This window comes from Myripristis murdjan, chromosome 15 (genome assembly GCF_902150065.1).
Source record: "Myripristis murdjan chromosome 15, fMyrMur1.1, whole genome shotgun sequence".
NCBI classification, from domain to species: Eukaryota; Metazoa; Chordata; class Actinopteri; order Holocentriformes; family Holocentridae; genus Myripristis; species Myripristis murdjan.
In genome coordinates, this window is record NC_043994.1 from 991,601 (window position 1) to 1,009,395 (window position 17,795).

The following is a 17,795-nucleotide window of genomic DNA, read 5'->3' on the forward strand; positions in this document are numbered from 1 at the left end:
TTAGTCGCTGTGTTTAAGCTGTGACACCTGTGCTTTAATTGTGTTTAAGTTTTGCCACCTGTGCTTACCATTATGCAACACAAGTGCATCATACCGCAAAATGTGTTTTAGTGAGTGAGAATGTGTTTGCAAGTTGTGTCTAATCAGGTGAAAAGTGCTTATGGTTTATGATTCAGACAATAGGGTTTAGTGCTTTAGCAATTGAGAAATACAGTGGAAAAAAAAAAAGATCGGTTGACCTAACTGGTTTATGAATGGAATGATGACTAATTGGCTGACTGGTCTAGGAAAACTGACTGGCTGGTTCTCTGAGCATCTGACTAAATAGAGAGGAGAGGAGAGGAGAGGAGAGGAGAGGAGAGACTATTTATAACCAGCTGGCCACAGAGCCCTGGCTGTCTAAGCTGGTGAGGTTCAGTGGGTTCAAGGCTTCACAGAATACAGAAATATACATAGGAAGGCATGAATAGTTTATCAGACTGAGAGGCTGCTGCCTGTGCTGGTGTGATGGTGCTCCTTATATCCAGACAGACAGAGCTGAAATGTGTGTCAGTCTGCCTATTTCTAACCACAACATGCTGGAGCAGTAACTACCATTAATTGTGGAAAAAAGAAACTGAAACTATATTCTGATTGGCTGTCTGCGGGCTGTCCGCGCCGAAGTGAGTTCTGCGCGCCCCCGGTTGATGTGAGCCGTGACCGCGCCTGGGAGCTGTCCGGGAGTACTAGTGCTGAACTCGCCGGGCTGCGTTTAATCTAAATAATAATAGGTCTAATAACAACAACAATAACATTAATGATAATAAAGGGACAACAATGAGTTCGACGTAGATGTGAGGGCTGTGCGGGCAGAAGAAGATGAAGATTTGGGTTAAAGACTGCTGGCAAGAGACAGAGGGGATACCGGGCTCGGTGAGAGAGCTGCCGGTACGCTTCACACCGCGGACACAGCTCTGTTAGCAAATTTTCTGGGCCAACAGTCGAGGAATGAAACCAGGAAACCTTGGAGACAAATATATTGATTAAAGGACAACGGGATTTCAATACTGAAAGCCTCGGGAGAGTGTACGGCTTGTCGGAAAACAACAAGAAGACGGTTTCTCGAGAACATCAAGTGTTTGTTTGTTGATTTATTTATTTATTTATTTATTTATTTTATTATTTATTAGCATCGACTGGCTTTGGCCATAGGGCTACATGACCCCAGGACCATCATGGATATGGCAACAGTAATCGCACATATGGAAGCAGATCTGGATAGTGGATATGAATGGATCAGAGCTACTACAATGAGCCGCAGTAAACAATGGAGAGGGCTGCATGGATGCTACACAGGGGCGTTGTGGATGTAAAGATGTTACAAGCAAAGACGCTCTTTCTCCCTGAACATTTAATGGAGGCAATTATGATGTAGTCTGCGAGAATCAGGCCGTCTTAGTCGTTGGAGTTTAATGGGTTATCAGCTGGATTAGTTGATTGACAGGTAAGATACCAGACAGAATGCGTGCGGTGTCGAAAATAAACATTTGGGGAATAATCAACATAAGGTGATTTTGCTCCCCGTCAGCGGAAGAGGATTCCTGATGTCCAAATAACAGTAAGATCTCTCTCTCTCTCTCTCTCTCTCTCTCTCTCTCTCTCTCTCTCTCCCTAAGAAAGAAAAAATATATAATATATAGGCTATATATACATAGCGTTTGCGGCCTATCTGTTTTAGGCTTGAACCTATCCTTTAACTATACTGCCACATGTTGTTGGTTGTCGTACTGGCTCTAACGTTACGGTGCTTTATGGGATTGGTGGCCCACCCGCCGATGCTGGTAGGCGGCTGGGGGAAGCCCGAAGGCCGCTGCTGCCGCTTATACTGCTGCTGCTTTGTGTCCAGCGGCAACCTGAAGGTTTTCTCAACATTCAGGCCAGTGCTCTATGCCAGCCTCATGAGCGGACTACACGCAGAAAGCCATGCGATTAGTGGCAGCCCTGCTACTCAAGACTTCCACAGAATTAACCAGGCGGCATTCCGACAACCACCACCGCCCCAAGAGACCATCCGGCAGGCTCAAGCCCGCGGCTCAGAGGCGCCTTTGCAGCCGAAGGCAGTGGAGGACTGGTCAGTAGCTGGTGGAGGTCAGGCTGGTTCCCTGGATTACAGCTCTTCGGAGGACTGCTCTAAGGAGAAACTGGACGAGAGGATGTCCCTTAACAGCTGCAGCGACAGCGGCGTCCGCACACCACTTTGCCGCATCTGTTTCCAGGGGCCTGAGCAGGTGAGGTGTGTGTGTGTGTGTGTGTGTGTGTGTGTGTGTGTGTGTGTGTGTGTGTGTGTGTGTGTGTGTGCGTGTGTGCGTGTGTGTGTGAGAGAGAGAAAGAGAGAGACAGAGACAGAGAGACAGAGACAGAGAGAGAGAGAGAGACGTTGTTGGGTGTGCTTAGGGGCAATACCATATCCCTGTGGTTCTCAACTGGTGTCCCCTCATGGTCTACATCCCACACATGTAAACTGAAGAGCAAATCAATTTGATTTTTGCGAAAGGAAAAGTGCACAGTGCTTTCACCTAGGCCTGTGTATTTCCCCTGTGACAGCTAAATGAAATTCCGTTCATTTCTTAAACACACACACACACACACACACACACACAGATAGATAGTACATACATACATACATAGATATAGATATAGATATCCTGCTTTGATCCATCCATAGAATCCATAGATTCTCGTTGAAGCGCATATATGCATTTAAGTGTTACATAAATTTAATTTTTAAACTAATTTTATATTTGTATAGTATGTATATACTGTATATATTGTGAACATATTATAATTTTTAATAGTTTTTAAAAATATATTTTCATACACTAATTATTTTTCATTATTTATCATATCATATAATTTTTGAATATTTTATATTATTCCTTTCACTTTTTTACTTTTGTACTGCAAACAGGTAATTTAAAGTAATTTCAATGTTTCTTTCACAGTTGTCTTTAGATGACTGGTCAATGGTAGTTGAAAATAAAAAAAGTGCAGATCAGAGTGACCTCAGATCAGGTCCATGTGTGACTTACCAGAACTCTGGATTGCATAGTCCTACATTTTACGCATAGACCTTAAGGATTCATTTCCCAGATACTCAAAAATGTAAAAACAAACAAACAAAAACATACATGCCAGGTAAAGGGTGCAATGGTAAAGGTCTGTATGGCCTAAGCTTACATTATTCCTATGACCATAGAAGTGTCATATAGAAGTGAAGTGCAAGAAAAAAAAGAGTTATATAGAGAGCAATATGAGTCATTGGCCCTCACTGGTTAGTAAGCAGCAGCTAGCTGCTTACTAACCACTAACTAAAATAGTTCCACTAACTAGTGGAAATACTTTTGTGCTGTATCACTACACAACAGCATTGCCTACCAGGTGTGTAAATCAACATACAACATTGTGGGGAGGTGTTATGTAGTGATATAGAAACAAAGTAGGTAGTTACACCAGTTAGTAAGCAAATGTGTTCTGGCATGCAAGAAACTCAACAGAAAGTGTATGCATAGTATTTTGTAGGTTTTCTTATACTTTCAGTGTGAAATATACACACAATGACATCAAGGAACTAGACTGTTAGGGAGCTAACAGTCCAGTGGCAGGACTGTGGCCTGAAGGTATGTCAGTGTAAGAGTGGACCAGAACTTGAAAGGATATGGGTGTGGGACCAGACTATTGTCTAGAGGGATGGGTGTAGGGCTGCATCAAGATCTGGAGGTATGGGGGTATAGATACCTTTGCAGGCTTGTATGCCATGGTTTGAATTTGATATCAGCATTAATAAGCAGCAAGTGGAAGTGTAGTGGTAGAATTTCAGGAGGTTGAAGACTCAGCAAGTTGCAGTGTTCTGGATGAGTTTTGGAAGGTGCAGAGAATATTCTAGGAGACCAGCCAGAAGGAGTTGCAGTAGTCCAGACAAGAGAAGATAAAGATTGGAACAATGAGCTAGGCAGAGTTGTTGGAGAGAGGTTTTAAGGCACAAAACTGCAGGCTGTGGCTGCACTGGTGGTCTTACTTGATGGTATAGAGTCACACAAAGGCTCTTAGTAGTGTGGTCATTGTTGTCTTGTCAATAGTAATAAAGAGGTCTTGTAGCAGGTAGGATTTAACAGGGAAAAAAGCTATTATTGAGTTTTAGGTCGTGGGCAAACATTTATCTGGAGTTGTCTCAGTAAGGCAAGCTAAGGATGTGATTCAACCTAAGTATTACAGTATGGAAAAGAAGAAGTCAGGTTGAATGCTGTTGGTGTAAAATGAGTAAGATTATAAGGTCAGGCAATGTAGTAGGCTATGTATGAGGAGGGGATCTATCCCTGAAGCTAGATCTGTGTGTACCCCGAGAGTCCCCAGTTGAGTTAGTACTTCTGACAGGTAAACCAAACCCCTACTTAGATGAAATTTCCCAGCATGTAGCATGTGAATCACAGATTATTCATTTTAAAAAGTTCTTACAATTCATACATATCTGGTTTTGCCCAATTCAAGTGCAATTTCTCAGTTGAAGGGCTAATCAGGGCGAGATCTCCTGGCGGCTCACCACATACATCACATACCATATTTTATCAGCGTGCATCGGTCTCCTTGTCCTTTCACTTCTTATTTTATGCTTATTTGTCAATCAAGATGTAAAGCACCTTGAATATCATGCATTTGTTTGAAAGGTGCTATATAAATAAAATTTGATTGATTGATTGATATAATTTTCAGGCTACGCTGCAGTGGCCTGGGTTTGAGTCTGGCCCAGACTCTGCATGTTGTCTCCTCTCTTTACCCTTTACATTGTGTAAATAATTCAGAATGGCTATAAGGTTTATTTTTTCACTTTGAGACTCCCATAAACTTCAAGTCATTATACGAAGCTAACATGATATGCTACCCAGAGGAACCGAGCCACTGGATGTGAAAATGGTATCTAACATCTTGTCTCAGTCTGGGTAAATTGGGAAAACGGCATTTCACCCAAAACATTGTACTATTCCTTTAAGAATAGAATGGCTGTGCATGATGAAGCTGAAGATGGTCAGGACATTGAGGGAAGGGAATATACATGTGACAAGAAATCTTTGAAGCAATTCTGTAAAGTATGAAGAGAGCATTCCAGGAGAGTTACCACTGTAAGGATAGCTTCTTGTGAAGCGACAGCTATATGATGGAGTTGCAGGGTGAGCTCAAGATTGTGGTTAAAAATGGTGGGAGTGTGTTACAATGATGGTTGGAAGCTGGTGCCAACTGTCTGAATTTCTGGGATCTTAAAGTTCAAGTTTATTTAGAGCTCTTAGTCACAGTTACAGTCACAAAGCGTTTTACAAGCCGGCAGTTTATAAAAAACAAAACAAAAGACGAGCAAGACAGTGATTTCCGTGATTTAATTTTTATAGCGTGGGATGTTGGTGGCTCAAATGATAAATTGCTGTTGGGCCGAAACCAGGCTGAGCTTCGACATGAACTGCATAATGTCTAAACAATATAATTGCCCTTTGTTGACAATATATATATGCCAGACTGGGGTATATTTTGTAGATGACAGAGGAAGGAGGAAGGAGTGAAAATTCCTCCATAGTAGCAGCCAAATCTGAAGGAATAAGGCTCATCTTTGACTAACTGAATGTCTTCAGCCTTGGTTACATGGAAATCATAGAGGAAAAGCTGTTCCAGGAGAAGAGGAATGGGTGCCACAGATTTCATTTTACATGCTTCATTCAAAGCCATGTGTTTGTGCTGAGATGGACTATGGACCGGTAGGTATGATAGGAAGCAACGGCCTGGAGGAATGATGCAGATGACACTGAGGACTTGAGTTGTGGTCACCTAGCAGCAAGAGTACTGTAGCTGGTGTTTGGTGTAAGACTAAATTGAGGATGATTCCAGAGATGTGCTGGGTTCCTCTGTTTTCTTTGAAGAGAGGGATCTGTGCTGTTACCATATCATTTCCCTGCAATCACCATTTTATTCTGTGCAAGCCAATTGACCATGGCAAACAGCTGCATGACTGTTCTACTCCATTTAACTTCTGTGGAGTAATAGGTCAGAGTGGCACAGGCAGCGTAGTGATGAATGCACAGCTCATCTCACTAATTTATCACTATTTCCTGTCAAGCCTTTATGTACTTGATGCTCTCCCCTAACTTTTTTAAGTTAGGTCTTCTGAACGTCAGATCTCTTGTCAATGTAATGGTTTTATTTCTACAAACAACAATTTTATGAACACTGAATCTTGGCTAAATCAGAATGATAGTATGCCTCTAATTGAAGCAGCCTCCATTAGCTCGAGACTCCTCATTTTTGCTGTTATTGGACATAAGGACATAAGGAAGTTTATTGTCATTGTGGTTACAAAACGAAATTCAGTTTGACACTCTCTCAGCAGCAATTAAAAGCATGTCAACACAACACGGGGGGTGGAGGCAACAGCTCTGGTAAAGAAGCTGCTCCTCAGCCTGGTGGTGCGGCATCTTAGAGTACGGTACCTTTTACCAGATGGTAGGGGAACAAATAGGTGCTGCCCTGGGTGGTTTTTATCAGAGCTGATTGCTCTTGCTTTCCTCTACAGGCAGTCGGAATATACAGAGGCAAGGTCAGGAAATGCAGCTCTCACAATCCTCTGAGTAGTCTTAACCATCCGGGACAGGTCCCTCCTGTTTTCTTCAGTGCAGCTTGCATACCAGACAGCACAGGTCTGGCAGAGGATGCTCTCAATTGTACTTCTATAGAAGTTAATGAGAAGTTGTGGGGGTAAACCAGGCTGCTTGAGTTTCCAAAGGAAGAAGAGCCTCTGCTGAGCCGTCTTCACCAGGGTGGAGGTGTTCAGTGTCCACGTCAGGTCTTTGGTTATGTGAATTCCTAGGAATTTTATGGAATCCACTCTCTCCACCTCTTCCCCATTTATAAGGAGTGGGGCCTGAGGAGTCCTCCTGGGCCTTCTAAAGTCCACGATGACCTCCTTTGCTTTGGAGGTATTTAGGATCAAGTTGTCGTTCAAGCGGCACTCAGCCAGATGATGGAAAAAAACGCAGCCTCTGGCAAGGGTACAGTCTCCAAACTTTATAAACTTGTACATTATACTTTTGCAGAATGCAGTCCATCTACAAAAACTCAATGGGAGAATGACCTAGGTACACCTCTCACACTGGACCAATGGAACGGGGTCTTGAATCGCTCAAATCACCTTTCCAAATGCGTAAGATATAAAGTTATCCAAATGAACATTCTCTTCAGAACATATATTACACCATCTAAAATGAAGCGAATGGATCACAGTGTCTCAGACATGTGCTGCCATGGATGCGGATTGAGAGGCACTCTAATGCACCAGCTATGGCACTGTCCAGAGATGAAAACACTGAAAACAAGTTAAGGATTATTTAAGCTCTTTCTTTAGCATTGATTTCCAACTGTCCCCAAAAACTTGTTTACTAGGAAGCAAGATTGAAGGATTACAGCTCTCCAAAGAGCAATACCTATTTGGACTCGCATTTCTATCAGTAAAACGACTAATACTCATGAATTGGAAGGTCAGGAAACCAAATTGTTTCAACATAGATAACTGGATAAGAGATTTCTTAGACCTGGCAGCAATGGAACAGGCTGCAACCATTTTGCAAGGCCTGGAAGGTGTTCATAGGAAGCCATTGGGCCAGATTCTGTCTCTCTTGTAATATGTAGGTCTATGAATAAGGCCAAAAATGAACAATAGGCTTATCATTATTCTTGTTTTTTTTTTTTTAAAGGAGAAATAATAATAATATGTATGTACTGTTTTTGCTGTTGCTTTTGTTTTGTGATATGTTATTGCATGGTGTAGTTGTCTGTTTGTTGTTTGTCCTTGTGATTTTGCATTGTTCTGTACAAATGTTTGCTTACTGTATAGTGTCTTTTTGTGCTGTATTTTCTGTTGTCAAAAAAAAAAGATACAGAAAAGACCTATCACACTAGTCTAAGAATTCATATAAAATAGGTCCATGTGACTGATCAGACTGTCTGAGAAGAGACAGGATGACACTGTCTTCAGCAAATTTTACAATATGATGATTTTTGTAATTGCTCCGACAGTCGTCCATGTACAAAGTAAAAAGCAGGGGGAAAGAACGCAACCTTGTGGTGAGCCAGTGGAAGTAAGAATTTGTTTGGATCTCTGACCGTTAACAACTACTGTCTGTGTTCTGTTGGTTAGAAAATTAATAATCCATCTAATGAGTTGATGATCTAGGTTAAAATCAAATATGAGTTTTCCTGCTAACAAGTGAGGTTGCATTGTATTATAAAGGCTGATGAAAAGTCAACAAAAAGTAGTCTTGCATGTGTACCTTGTTGCTCCAGATGGTTGATGGATGATATGGTTGATTTATTATAAATTTTCAAAGTTTTGAAATTTAGAGGCTTGCTGTAGCACCACCATCAGGACTATTGGCTTGTGTTTACATCTGAGGTAATCTGGCATGGGACTGGACCTTTGTGCAAAATTTGGTGATTTTTTGTGTATGGGAAGTAGGACTTCCTCGGAAGAAAGAAAGAAAGAAAGAAAGAAGAAGAAGAAGAAGAAGAAGAAGAAGAAGAAGAAGAAGAAGAAGAAGAAGAAGAAGAAGAAGAAGAAGACACAAGAATACAAGAGGGACCTGGCAGCTTAGGTTGCCCAGCCCCTAATAAGGCAGAGTGCCTCTGGAAAACCACTAAATGTACTGTTCATCTCAGTACTCAGGAAAGATTTAATGAAGAGTTTTAATAGAGAGGTTAAAAAATGTGAGAGCCTTGCACTTCTCCAGAAATATCAAAACCAATTATAAAAACCCTAGAGTCCTTTTAAATATTATCAGATGTAAAATAAATGCCACACTTAATAGTCCTGAACCTTCTCAAGGGAAGTGCGATGAGTTTCTAGAATTCTTCTGACAACAAAGTTTCCATTATCACAGATTACTCCACTTTCTAAGGTGGCCGTTATTAACAACTCATAGCCTCACTTTTCCGCCTTGACCACATCTCTTTAGAATTGCTGTTTGAACTGATAATTAAATTAGAAATATCCACATGCTCTCTTGACATGCTCCACACTAGTTTATTCAAGGAGGCCTCTGTAACTTTCTTTTAAAATGAATGGCTCATTACCATCAACACACACTGTTCCATTATTAGTCACTCATCCACTATTGACCAGCAGCACAACACTGGCTGAACCCAACCGCAGTTCTTTGCAACAATATGTGAGGAACTCCCATTGTTCTTCAGTAACAAATAACTTACATTAGAGCTAGTATTATTGCTAATGTAAAAACACATAACCCAAAAAAAAAAAAACAAAAAAAAAAAAACAGTGTAACTGAGTGTAACTCCTCCCCATCTTGTATTGACCCTGAACCTACAGAATTTTTTTTTAAGCAGGTTTTCAACAGTGTGTCAGTCATGTCCTGAAGATTATGGGCTTCCCACCAGGTCCATACCTCTATACAGAGATATCTGGGTACAAGCTGACACCTCTAAGTACAGGTATAAACGGCAGCAATGTATTCTCGATGCATCCTGAGTGATCGGATCTCAGGATGCAGTCGGAGGTGGACTGGGTTGTCTGGGACACTTACAGTTTGGTCCATAAGTATTTGGACAGTGACACAATATTCATAATTTTTGAAATGGAGTAATCAAGAAGTGACTGAAGTTCAGACTTTCAACTTTAATTTACAGGTTGAACAAAAATATGGCATTAACCTTTTAGGAATTACGGTCAGTTTTATACATTGTCACATCATTTTCACAGGCTCAAAAATAACCAGACAAACTATATATAACATACATAATTATAATTATAAGGATTATATTCAATGTTTGGAGGGAAATCCTTTCCAGTCTATGACTGCCTTAAATCTGGAACCCATGGACATCACCAAAGCATTTTAAGGGAGTTTCCTCCCTTAAAATGCTCTGTTCAGCTCCATTGGCAGCCATACATGCCCATGCCATAACACTGCCTCCACCATGCTGGACAGATGATGTGCTCTGCTTTGGGTCCTGAGCTGTTCCTTTCATTCTCCACACTTTTCTCTTCCCATCATTCTGGTACAAGATCATCTTCATTTTATCTGTCCAAAGAACCTTGGTCCAGAACTGGGCAGGCTGTTTTAGATGTTTTTTGCAAAGTGTAATCTGGCCTTCCTGTTCTTGAGTGACACCAGTGGTTTGCCTCCTTCTGACTTCCCTTGACGTTGTGAATGGGTTTCTCTTCACCAGGGAAAGAACTCTCTGGTCATCCACTTCAGATGTCCTCTGTGGTCTTCCAGGTCTTTTGGTGTTGCTGAGCTTACCAGTGCATTCCTTCTTTTTCAGGATATACCAAACTGTTGATTTGGCTCCTCTTAAAGTTGTTGCTATCTGTCTGACAGATGTTTTTTTTTGTTGTTGTTGTTGTTATTGTTGTTGTCATTGTTTTTGTTTTTTTCTTTTTGAGCCTAATGATGGCCTCTTTCACCTGCAAGGACACCTCTTTGGCTCGCATGTTGAGGGTTCTGATAAACAGCTACCAAATGCAAATGCAAACACTTGGAAACACTCCAGACCTTTTGTTTTCTTGACTTGTCATGGAATAATGAGGGAAAAGGTCACACCCGGCCGAGAAACTGCTTTTTAGTCAAGAGTCCAATTACTTTTGAGCCTCTGAAAATGGTAAAATTTTCCAATGGAAAAAATATCTGAGCTGACTGTGCCCAGCGCAGCTACACTGTCAGTTGATGGATCAAATGCAAACTCAAGAACAGGGCGGCTATAAAGCAGCTGGTTAATGAATAAAAACTCTCCTTCATAAGACATCAGCTCCCCTAAAGACATGATGCAAGAAATTTGGGAGGTCTCTAAAATATGTACTGACATTATGAAGGGTTTTTCTTCCATATAAAATTCAGAGGAGGTGGCAGTTGTTCAATTTTGTGCCCCGACATGATTAAACACATTCTCTAAACCTAGATGCAAAAATTACTACAGGAATACTACAGAAATATTACATTGCAGTGAGTACAGGAATACCACAGAAATATTACAGGTCGATTTGTCCTCCTAAGCAGGAACTCTCTCAGACCCGCTGGAATAATTAAATAATCTGATCCGTGATTGGGTGGAGCCTCTAACAGATGTACAATGCATCTTCAGTGATTGACAGCCACGCTAAAATGAGGCAGGGGTGCCCAAGGTTATCTCCTTTTGTTAAATACCTGCTGCCTGTTAAATGTGATTTTATTTTTATTTTTCAAATAGAAGACTAGCAAAGTGGGAATTTAATTTTATGCTCTCTCTCTCTCTCTCTCTCTCTCTCTCTCTCTCTCTTAAATGATACCAGACACATGTTAATGTCAGGTGTGTATTCAGATTTCTCAGGACAGTTGTTAATACCAGGTGGGGACAGCCTCTAGAGTCTCTATAGCCTCTTAAACAGGCATCTACTCAGATGCCTTTAAATCCGCTGTTGTAGGGGGTGTTTTGGTAGCTCAGTGGATAAGAGCGGGTACCATTCTTGTTAGGGCTGAGTCCTGATTGCAACATCCTGGGTTTGAATCTGACTTCAGGCAATTTGCTGCATGTTATCCCCTCTCTCTCCCTTGCTCTCCCTGTCTCTCTCAAATATGACTGTCAAATAAAGCAGAAATGCCAAAAAAGAATCTTAAAAACTATTTTTGTGAAACCCAACCCAGATGGTAATGAATCAACCAGCCATAAGTCAGTACCAAAACTTCCATTCATTTGTGAGATGGTTGAGTTAAGCAGATGACACGCATAACTCAAGCACTTACCACCTTTCTTTTACCAATCACAATCACGTCTTGATCTCTTCACAGGTTGGTGGCCTCTGATTGGCCTGGCCTGTCTCTCTGACTTAAAAAAAAAAAAAAAAAGCTGATTGGCCTGGCCGGCGACCTGTCTAAAAAAAAAAAAAAAAAAAAAACACGCGCAGGCCACCAGGCCAGTGACAGGCCGGCGCTTCGGGAAATCTCCCGGTTCTCCCGATGTACAGTCTGGGCCTGCTCACAAGGGATGCACACTCATCAATATTTAAGTCCTGCACATCAAATGACCATTTACCACAAAATAAGAGCAACACAAACACAAAATCTTTGTACAAAACAAAATATTCATACATTTAGATAGATTAGATTAGATTTAGAATTAGATTTAGATTTATTGTCCCCTAGGGGGAAATTCCTTTTCAGAACACTGTACATATATACACAACAGCAATACAATACATATATACACAACAGCAGTGCAACACACTTAGGCAACAGCATCCCATCACCACAGCACATCACACCACACAGTAACACAGGACAGGTGAGTAAAAAACGTGTGCTCTCAGCGTGGCCTGCTGTTTAAGGCAGCAATGGCTGCAGGGATCAGGCTTTTTCCAAGGCGAGCCTTTTTACATTGTAATTTAAAGACTTTCGCAAACCTCCACAGTCCACAAAAAATAACCCAACTCAAAATTCCACTCAGGTTTTCTTTCACACCTTCACAGAAGGAAATTAAGTTCAGTTCAGTCTGAATATAAACAATGTTTACTTCAACAAACAAAAAACCTTCAAGTAATAATATTGTTTTTGTAGTACTCATGGAGTTAGTCAATAAGTCAGTACTGTCCAATCAAGATACTGTCTGGGTTTTTTTGCCAATGTATTGTGGGTTAATGACTGATGTCTGAGAAACAGCCAAGCAGAGTGGATATGGAGCAATCTGGGAGAACATAAGTTATTGTGGATAGGGTTAGAGTTACGTTGGATGAATCAACAGTGGCAGACGAATAAATGGTGGCAAGGGACTTAACAACCTCACTGTAGTTTAATTGCATAGTTGAGTGTTTTCTCCAACCGACGCTTTCTGCTGCTCTCCCATTATGCTGCTCTTCTCCTCTCCTCAAAACTGAATGACAGATAATAGGCCTACTATAAGCTTGAACTGAGGCATGAACCATGAACAAATCAATGAGTAGATGGATGTTTCTGGGGGTCTATACAAGTGGTGAAATCTGGTGATGTAATCCAGGGTGTCACACTCCTTCCCCCGAGAGAAGACTGAACTTAGGAAGGCTTTTTTTTTCTTTTTCAATATATTTTTGTTCTTTTTTTAATGATACTTTCCTCCCCCATACCTGAAGCAGGGGATCCAAGGAAATCTTCCTTGTTGTTTTTCTCTTCAAAGATTTCAAGGATCCAGCAATACCCTTCTCTGTCTGTCTCCTCAGCTGTGGGATATCATGGCTTGAGTTGGGCCCACATTAAAAAACACATGGGTCTTCTCCAGTGTCTTCCAGGACCACCTCAAAGTTTAGACGACAGATTTTGCTGGTGACCCAATATGGACCTTTCCACCATGGTGCGAGTTTGGACGAAAAGGATTTATCAGCTTTGGAGTAAGTGTGAGTACGGACCCAGACACGATCTCTTCTTCCTTTGTCATGATTCTGTTTTTGTCTTCCTTTTTCTTTTTCCAGGTTCCCACTTACAAGTTTTTTGAACTCTGCTATCTGGTTAGCTGTAGTCTAAGCAGACGTGTCAGAACAACATAGCTGTGAGCTTAGCTCAGCATCCAAGTGGCCTTTCAGAGGACAGTTGCAGTTGAGCTCTACAGGTGTGACGCCTTTGCACTCATGCACAGCTGAGTTCAATACGAAATAAAATTCAGGTAAGTATTTGTCTCAGCTCTTGTGTTTTTGCTCCACATATGAGGCAATCATGGCTTTCCCATTGTGGTTAAGCCACTCTGTCAGGTTTGTTTAAGGATTCTAGGTCAAGGTCCTTTTCTGCTTGAGGTTCCACTCCCTGCAGGTGACCTCAAAGACAGATGACACAAACTAGAAACCTTGGTCTGAGTGGATGAAAGTTGGCACACCCCAGCAACTCAGAATCTTCCTTGTTAAAATCTGGAATATTGTCTTTGCTGTTGCTTTGCGAAGGGCAAACATTTTAACCCATCTTGTGTTTTAGTCCACAAAGATAATCAGGTAGAGGTTACTAAAGCTTTGAGGAAAGGCTCCTATGAGGTCAAAGTCTAGCATCTTCCAAGGTCCAAGCTCCACAGTTAGATTAAGTTTGCCCAGATAACCTTTTGTATGTTTTGGATATCCCACGATGGCTGGATAAAGGATCATCATGATAATGGTAGAGAAGCTGTTGCTGGAGTGAAGAAGGAATTTACATCTAGTAAAGGGTTTTGTGAGGTAATTGAACCACTCGATGTACTTTGTCCTCAAAAACAATGAACTTGGCAGTAGGATTTTCAATTACTTCTCCTGTTGGCAAAATCCTCCTACTGGGCTTTCCAAATGTCTTCATCTGTAACTTGGAGATTTTTAGAGGTGTTCCTCTTAGAGCACAACATTACATCACAAGTGGCAAGTTGGTGTAAATATCCTTGTAAATATGAAAACTCCCTGCAGGTGACCTCAAAGACAGATGACACAAACTGGGAACCTTGGTCTGAGTGGATGAAAGTTGGCACACCCCAGCAACTCAGAATCTTCCTTGTTAAAATCTGGAATATTGTCTTTGCTGTTGCTTTACGAAGGGCAAGTTCATTTGGACTTCTGACATGCAGAAGTCCAAATGAACTTGGCTCCTTTCCATTTAAGTTCCCTTGGTGGATCATTCAGCTGAGAGAATTGCGACACAAAGTGGTGGTACCATCCAGCCGACCCAAGAAACCTTTTAATGTCTTTCATGTTCTGAGGGACAGGGATGCCCTGTCCCGCCTTTGTCTTCTTAGTGTCAACCTTTACTCCAGCAGAGGAAAAAACATGATGCAAAAACCTGACATTCAGAAGAACTGGTTCTTTTTCATTTTCATTGTAACAGATAAGGCACTCTCTTCCTAAGCCAGAGTTTATAGGTTCAAGTTCCATCTGGGGTGCCACTTTTTAAGTGACAGTTTTTTTTTGTTTTTTTTTTTTAAATGTTAAGTCAGAGGACACACAGAGGACACACACTAATCAATGTACACCTTACACACCAAATGACTTTGTTCAACCCAACAAGAACAACAAAAAAGACAAAATTTTAGTGCAAAATATTCATGTTTTAATGCTTTCAAGTCCACAAAAGAGTGTTGAGCATTTGTTCCAGGCAACACTTTCTGCTGCTCCCCTCCTCTCCTCAAAACTGAACAACAGATATTACTATGGACTTGAGCTGAGGCACAAACCATGAACAAATCAATGAGAAGATGTGTGTTTCTAGGGGTATATAGAAATATAAAGTACAACAGCTGCTGTTTTTACTTGATTTTAAGCATTCTGTGTATTCTATTTTCTAACTTTTGTTTTTTTACTTTAGTGTGACGATACAGAGTTTTTTGTCTCATTTCTTTTAATTGAGGATAAAGTTTTGAAGACAACAGAAAGAAGTCTGAAGGTTATGACTGATGATTTTATGCATTTTATGCATTCCATCTTTTAATTTTAAAGAAAGAAAAATGTTTGAACATAATGACATTCACCTTGGGGGGACGACCCACTGGCAAAGGAAATAAAAATGTCAAGTGAATGTCAGAACTAGGAAATTTCCAGGTAAGAGATGGACTGTGAAAATCCCCAGCAGTCTGCTCTCAGGTTTTGCGTGCATGTTTGGAGAATTTACATCTTCCTGAAGGGAGTGTGCTGATTTTTCATCTTATGTTACATTACATGTAGCGTTCCATTCCTGTTTTCATGTCCATTCTTTATCTGTTTACATGTGAAGCAGTTGGTGCATGTAATTTCTGTATTGTAAAGCACTTTGAGCTGAATTTCTCATATGAAAGATGCTATACAAAAAAAAAGTTGTTGCAGATCAGTTGGCTGCTTAAAAGAATTCACTTGAATGATGAGTTTCAGTCTGGCTTCAGAGCTCACCATAGTGCTTTTAATGCCCCTGGGGTCAATGGTAGCAGACAACACTCAAACTGTACTTAATCTTTCATCTAAAAAACACAAGGTGCTGACTGCCAAACTGCTTTGTCCAGGATATTCAGAAATGGATGTATCAATACTTCTTGCAGCTTAAAGGGACCTTTTAAGTCTATCATCCATGTAGTAAATAGGTTAGTTTCATTCACTCAGAAGTATTTTCTCATACGGGATAAAGTCACGCTCAGCTTCAGTGAAAGAAAAAATCCACAATCACTGTGCACTGAAAAAATGAATTTTAGCCACAGCTGACATGATAATAGCGTGTAGTAGCAGCCTCACTTTAGTCACTTGAATAGTTGTTCATATTCAACTTGTATTCACTTACATCACATGCTGCTCAGCAGCATAATTTTCTGGTGAAATGTGCAGCAATTGGCAAGCCTGATTGTTTGGGAAATAAAATTACCAGTGACTTCAGTTCTGCTGATGACTGCTTTCAGACAACCAAATATGGGTGAATCATATTCCTTAATAAATGATTCATAAGATATTCATAAATACTTATTATCATTCCTACACTTATAATGTAGTTATAAATATGTGACTATTTACAAATAAATCAGGGTTAGGGTTTAGAAATAGTCTTACTAATATGTAGATATTTCAGTAAACTCTTTCATATTTACAAGGACAATTACAGCAATAATCATTTATACATGTTACTTATTTGTAAATAATTAACATTTATTTATGAGAATGCATGGAACTAGTTTACAAACATTTATAAGTGTAGGAATGGTATGATTTAAATATTTATCAATGCCTTACAAGTAATTTAAGGAAAATCATTATAGTGTTAAGTGTTGCCCAAATATGTTGTCTACACTGCTATCTATTTAACTGAGAAATAAACTGGTCTTGCCATGTAGAGCTCAACAGGAGGACCCAAATGTAAGAGACCAGGCAGGTAGGGCTGAAGAGTTGAACTTTTAATGCAGGTCAAAGGAAAACTGGAACTCAGGCATCACGAACACAACGAACCAACAAAGACAGAACTGAAAACAGGGCTTGAGTATGTAAAAACCCGGCTGGCCGTAAAAAGCCTACCTCTATAAAACTAAATAACAATAGAATTAAAATGGTAAAAATGATAGAAACTAAAAACCAGCGACAATGCCATCTAGGATTCAAGAGCTGCAGTCACCACAGGTCTAAGATTCCTCCTGGCTTTGCTCAGCGCAGTCCAAACAGTTCTGTAAAATCCTGATAACACACCTCAGTCCACGGGTTCAGATAGATAGATAGATAGATAGATAGATAGATAGATAGATAGATAGATACTTTATTCATCCCGCAGGAAATTCACAGTTCACCTTCAGCACAAAACCTGTGGAGACAGAGGACAACTCGGCGAGTATAGGTCCGCCACTACATTAGAGGGCACTAATACTAGCCTCTGGAGAAGGGCATGCAGCCAGTGAATCGACATGTACTCTGCTTCATTTGGGGGAACCCCTCGTCCCGTCTCGGCCACTTGCCGCACTCAGTCGCAGCCTTCTGCTTGCCCACGGTGTCGTCCGCTTCCCGCTGAATGCCTCTCTGCTGCCATGCCCCAGCCCTTCTTCCTCCAAAATGTGTGCGTCCGTCTCTGTTGGGCCGCTCCTGCCACAGCTCCCACTTCCCTCGTCTCTGCCTCGGGGCCGACCACCTCCTGCTAGTCCCTCGGGCCTCTGCTGTCCTTTCCTGCAGGGGCCTTCTCTTCCTGCCGCCCCGCAGGTGAGGCCCACCTCCCTGGCACTGATTGACTGCAGGAGTACTGTTCCCCTTCCCCCAGTGGCTGTCAAAGCTGTCAATCACAAGACTACCCCTGCAGGCTATCTCAAATCAGGTGCCAATTAAGGCC

The 17,795-nt window shown here is 41.1% G+C and overlaps 1 protein-coding gene across 1 annotated transcript in view; it reads left to right on the forward strand.

Annotated features, from left to right (window-relative positions):
- The first annotated feature begins 1,790 nt into the window (after nt 1–1,790).
- The window catches only part of LOC115372858 (E3 ubiquitin-protein ligase MARCH4-like), a 32,263-nt gene continuing 16,258 nt past the window's right edge, over nt 1,791–17,795 (forward strand). Inside the window, exon 1 of the mRNA XM_030071019.1 lies at nt 1,791–2,267. Within this exon, the coding sequence (XP_029926879.1) occupies nt 1,791–2,267 (477 nt within the window). The remainder of the gene's footprint in view (nt 2,268–17,795) is intronic.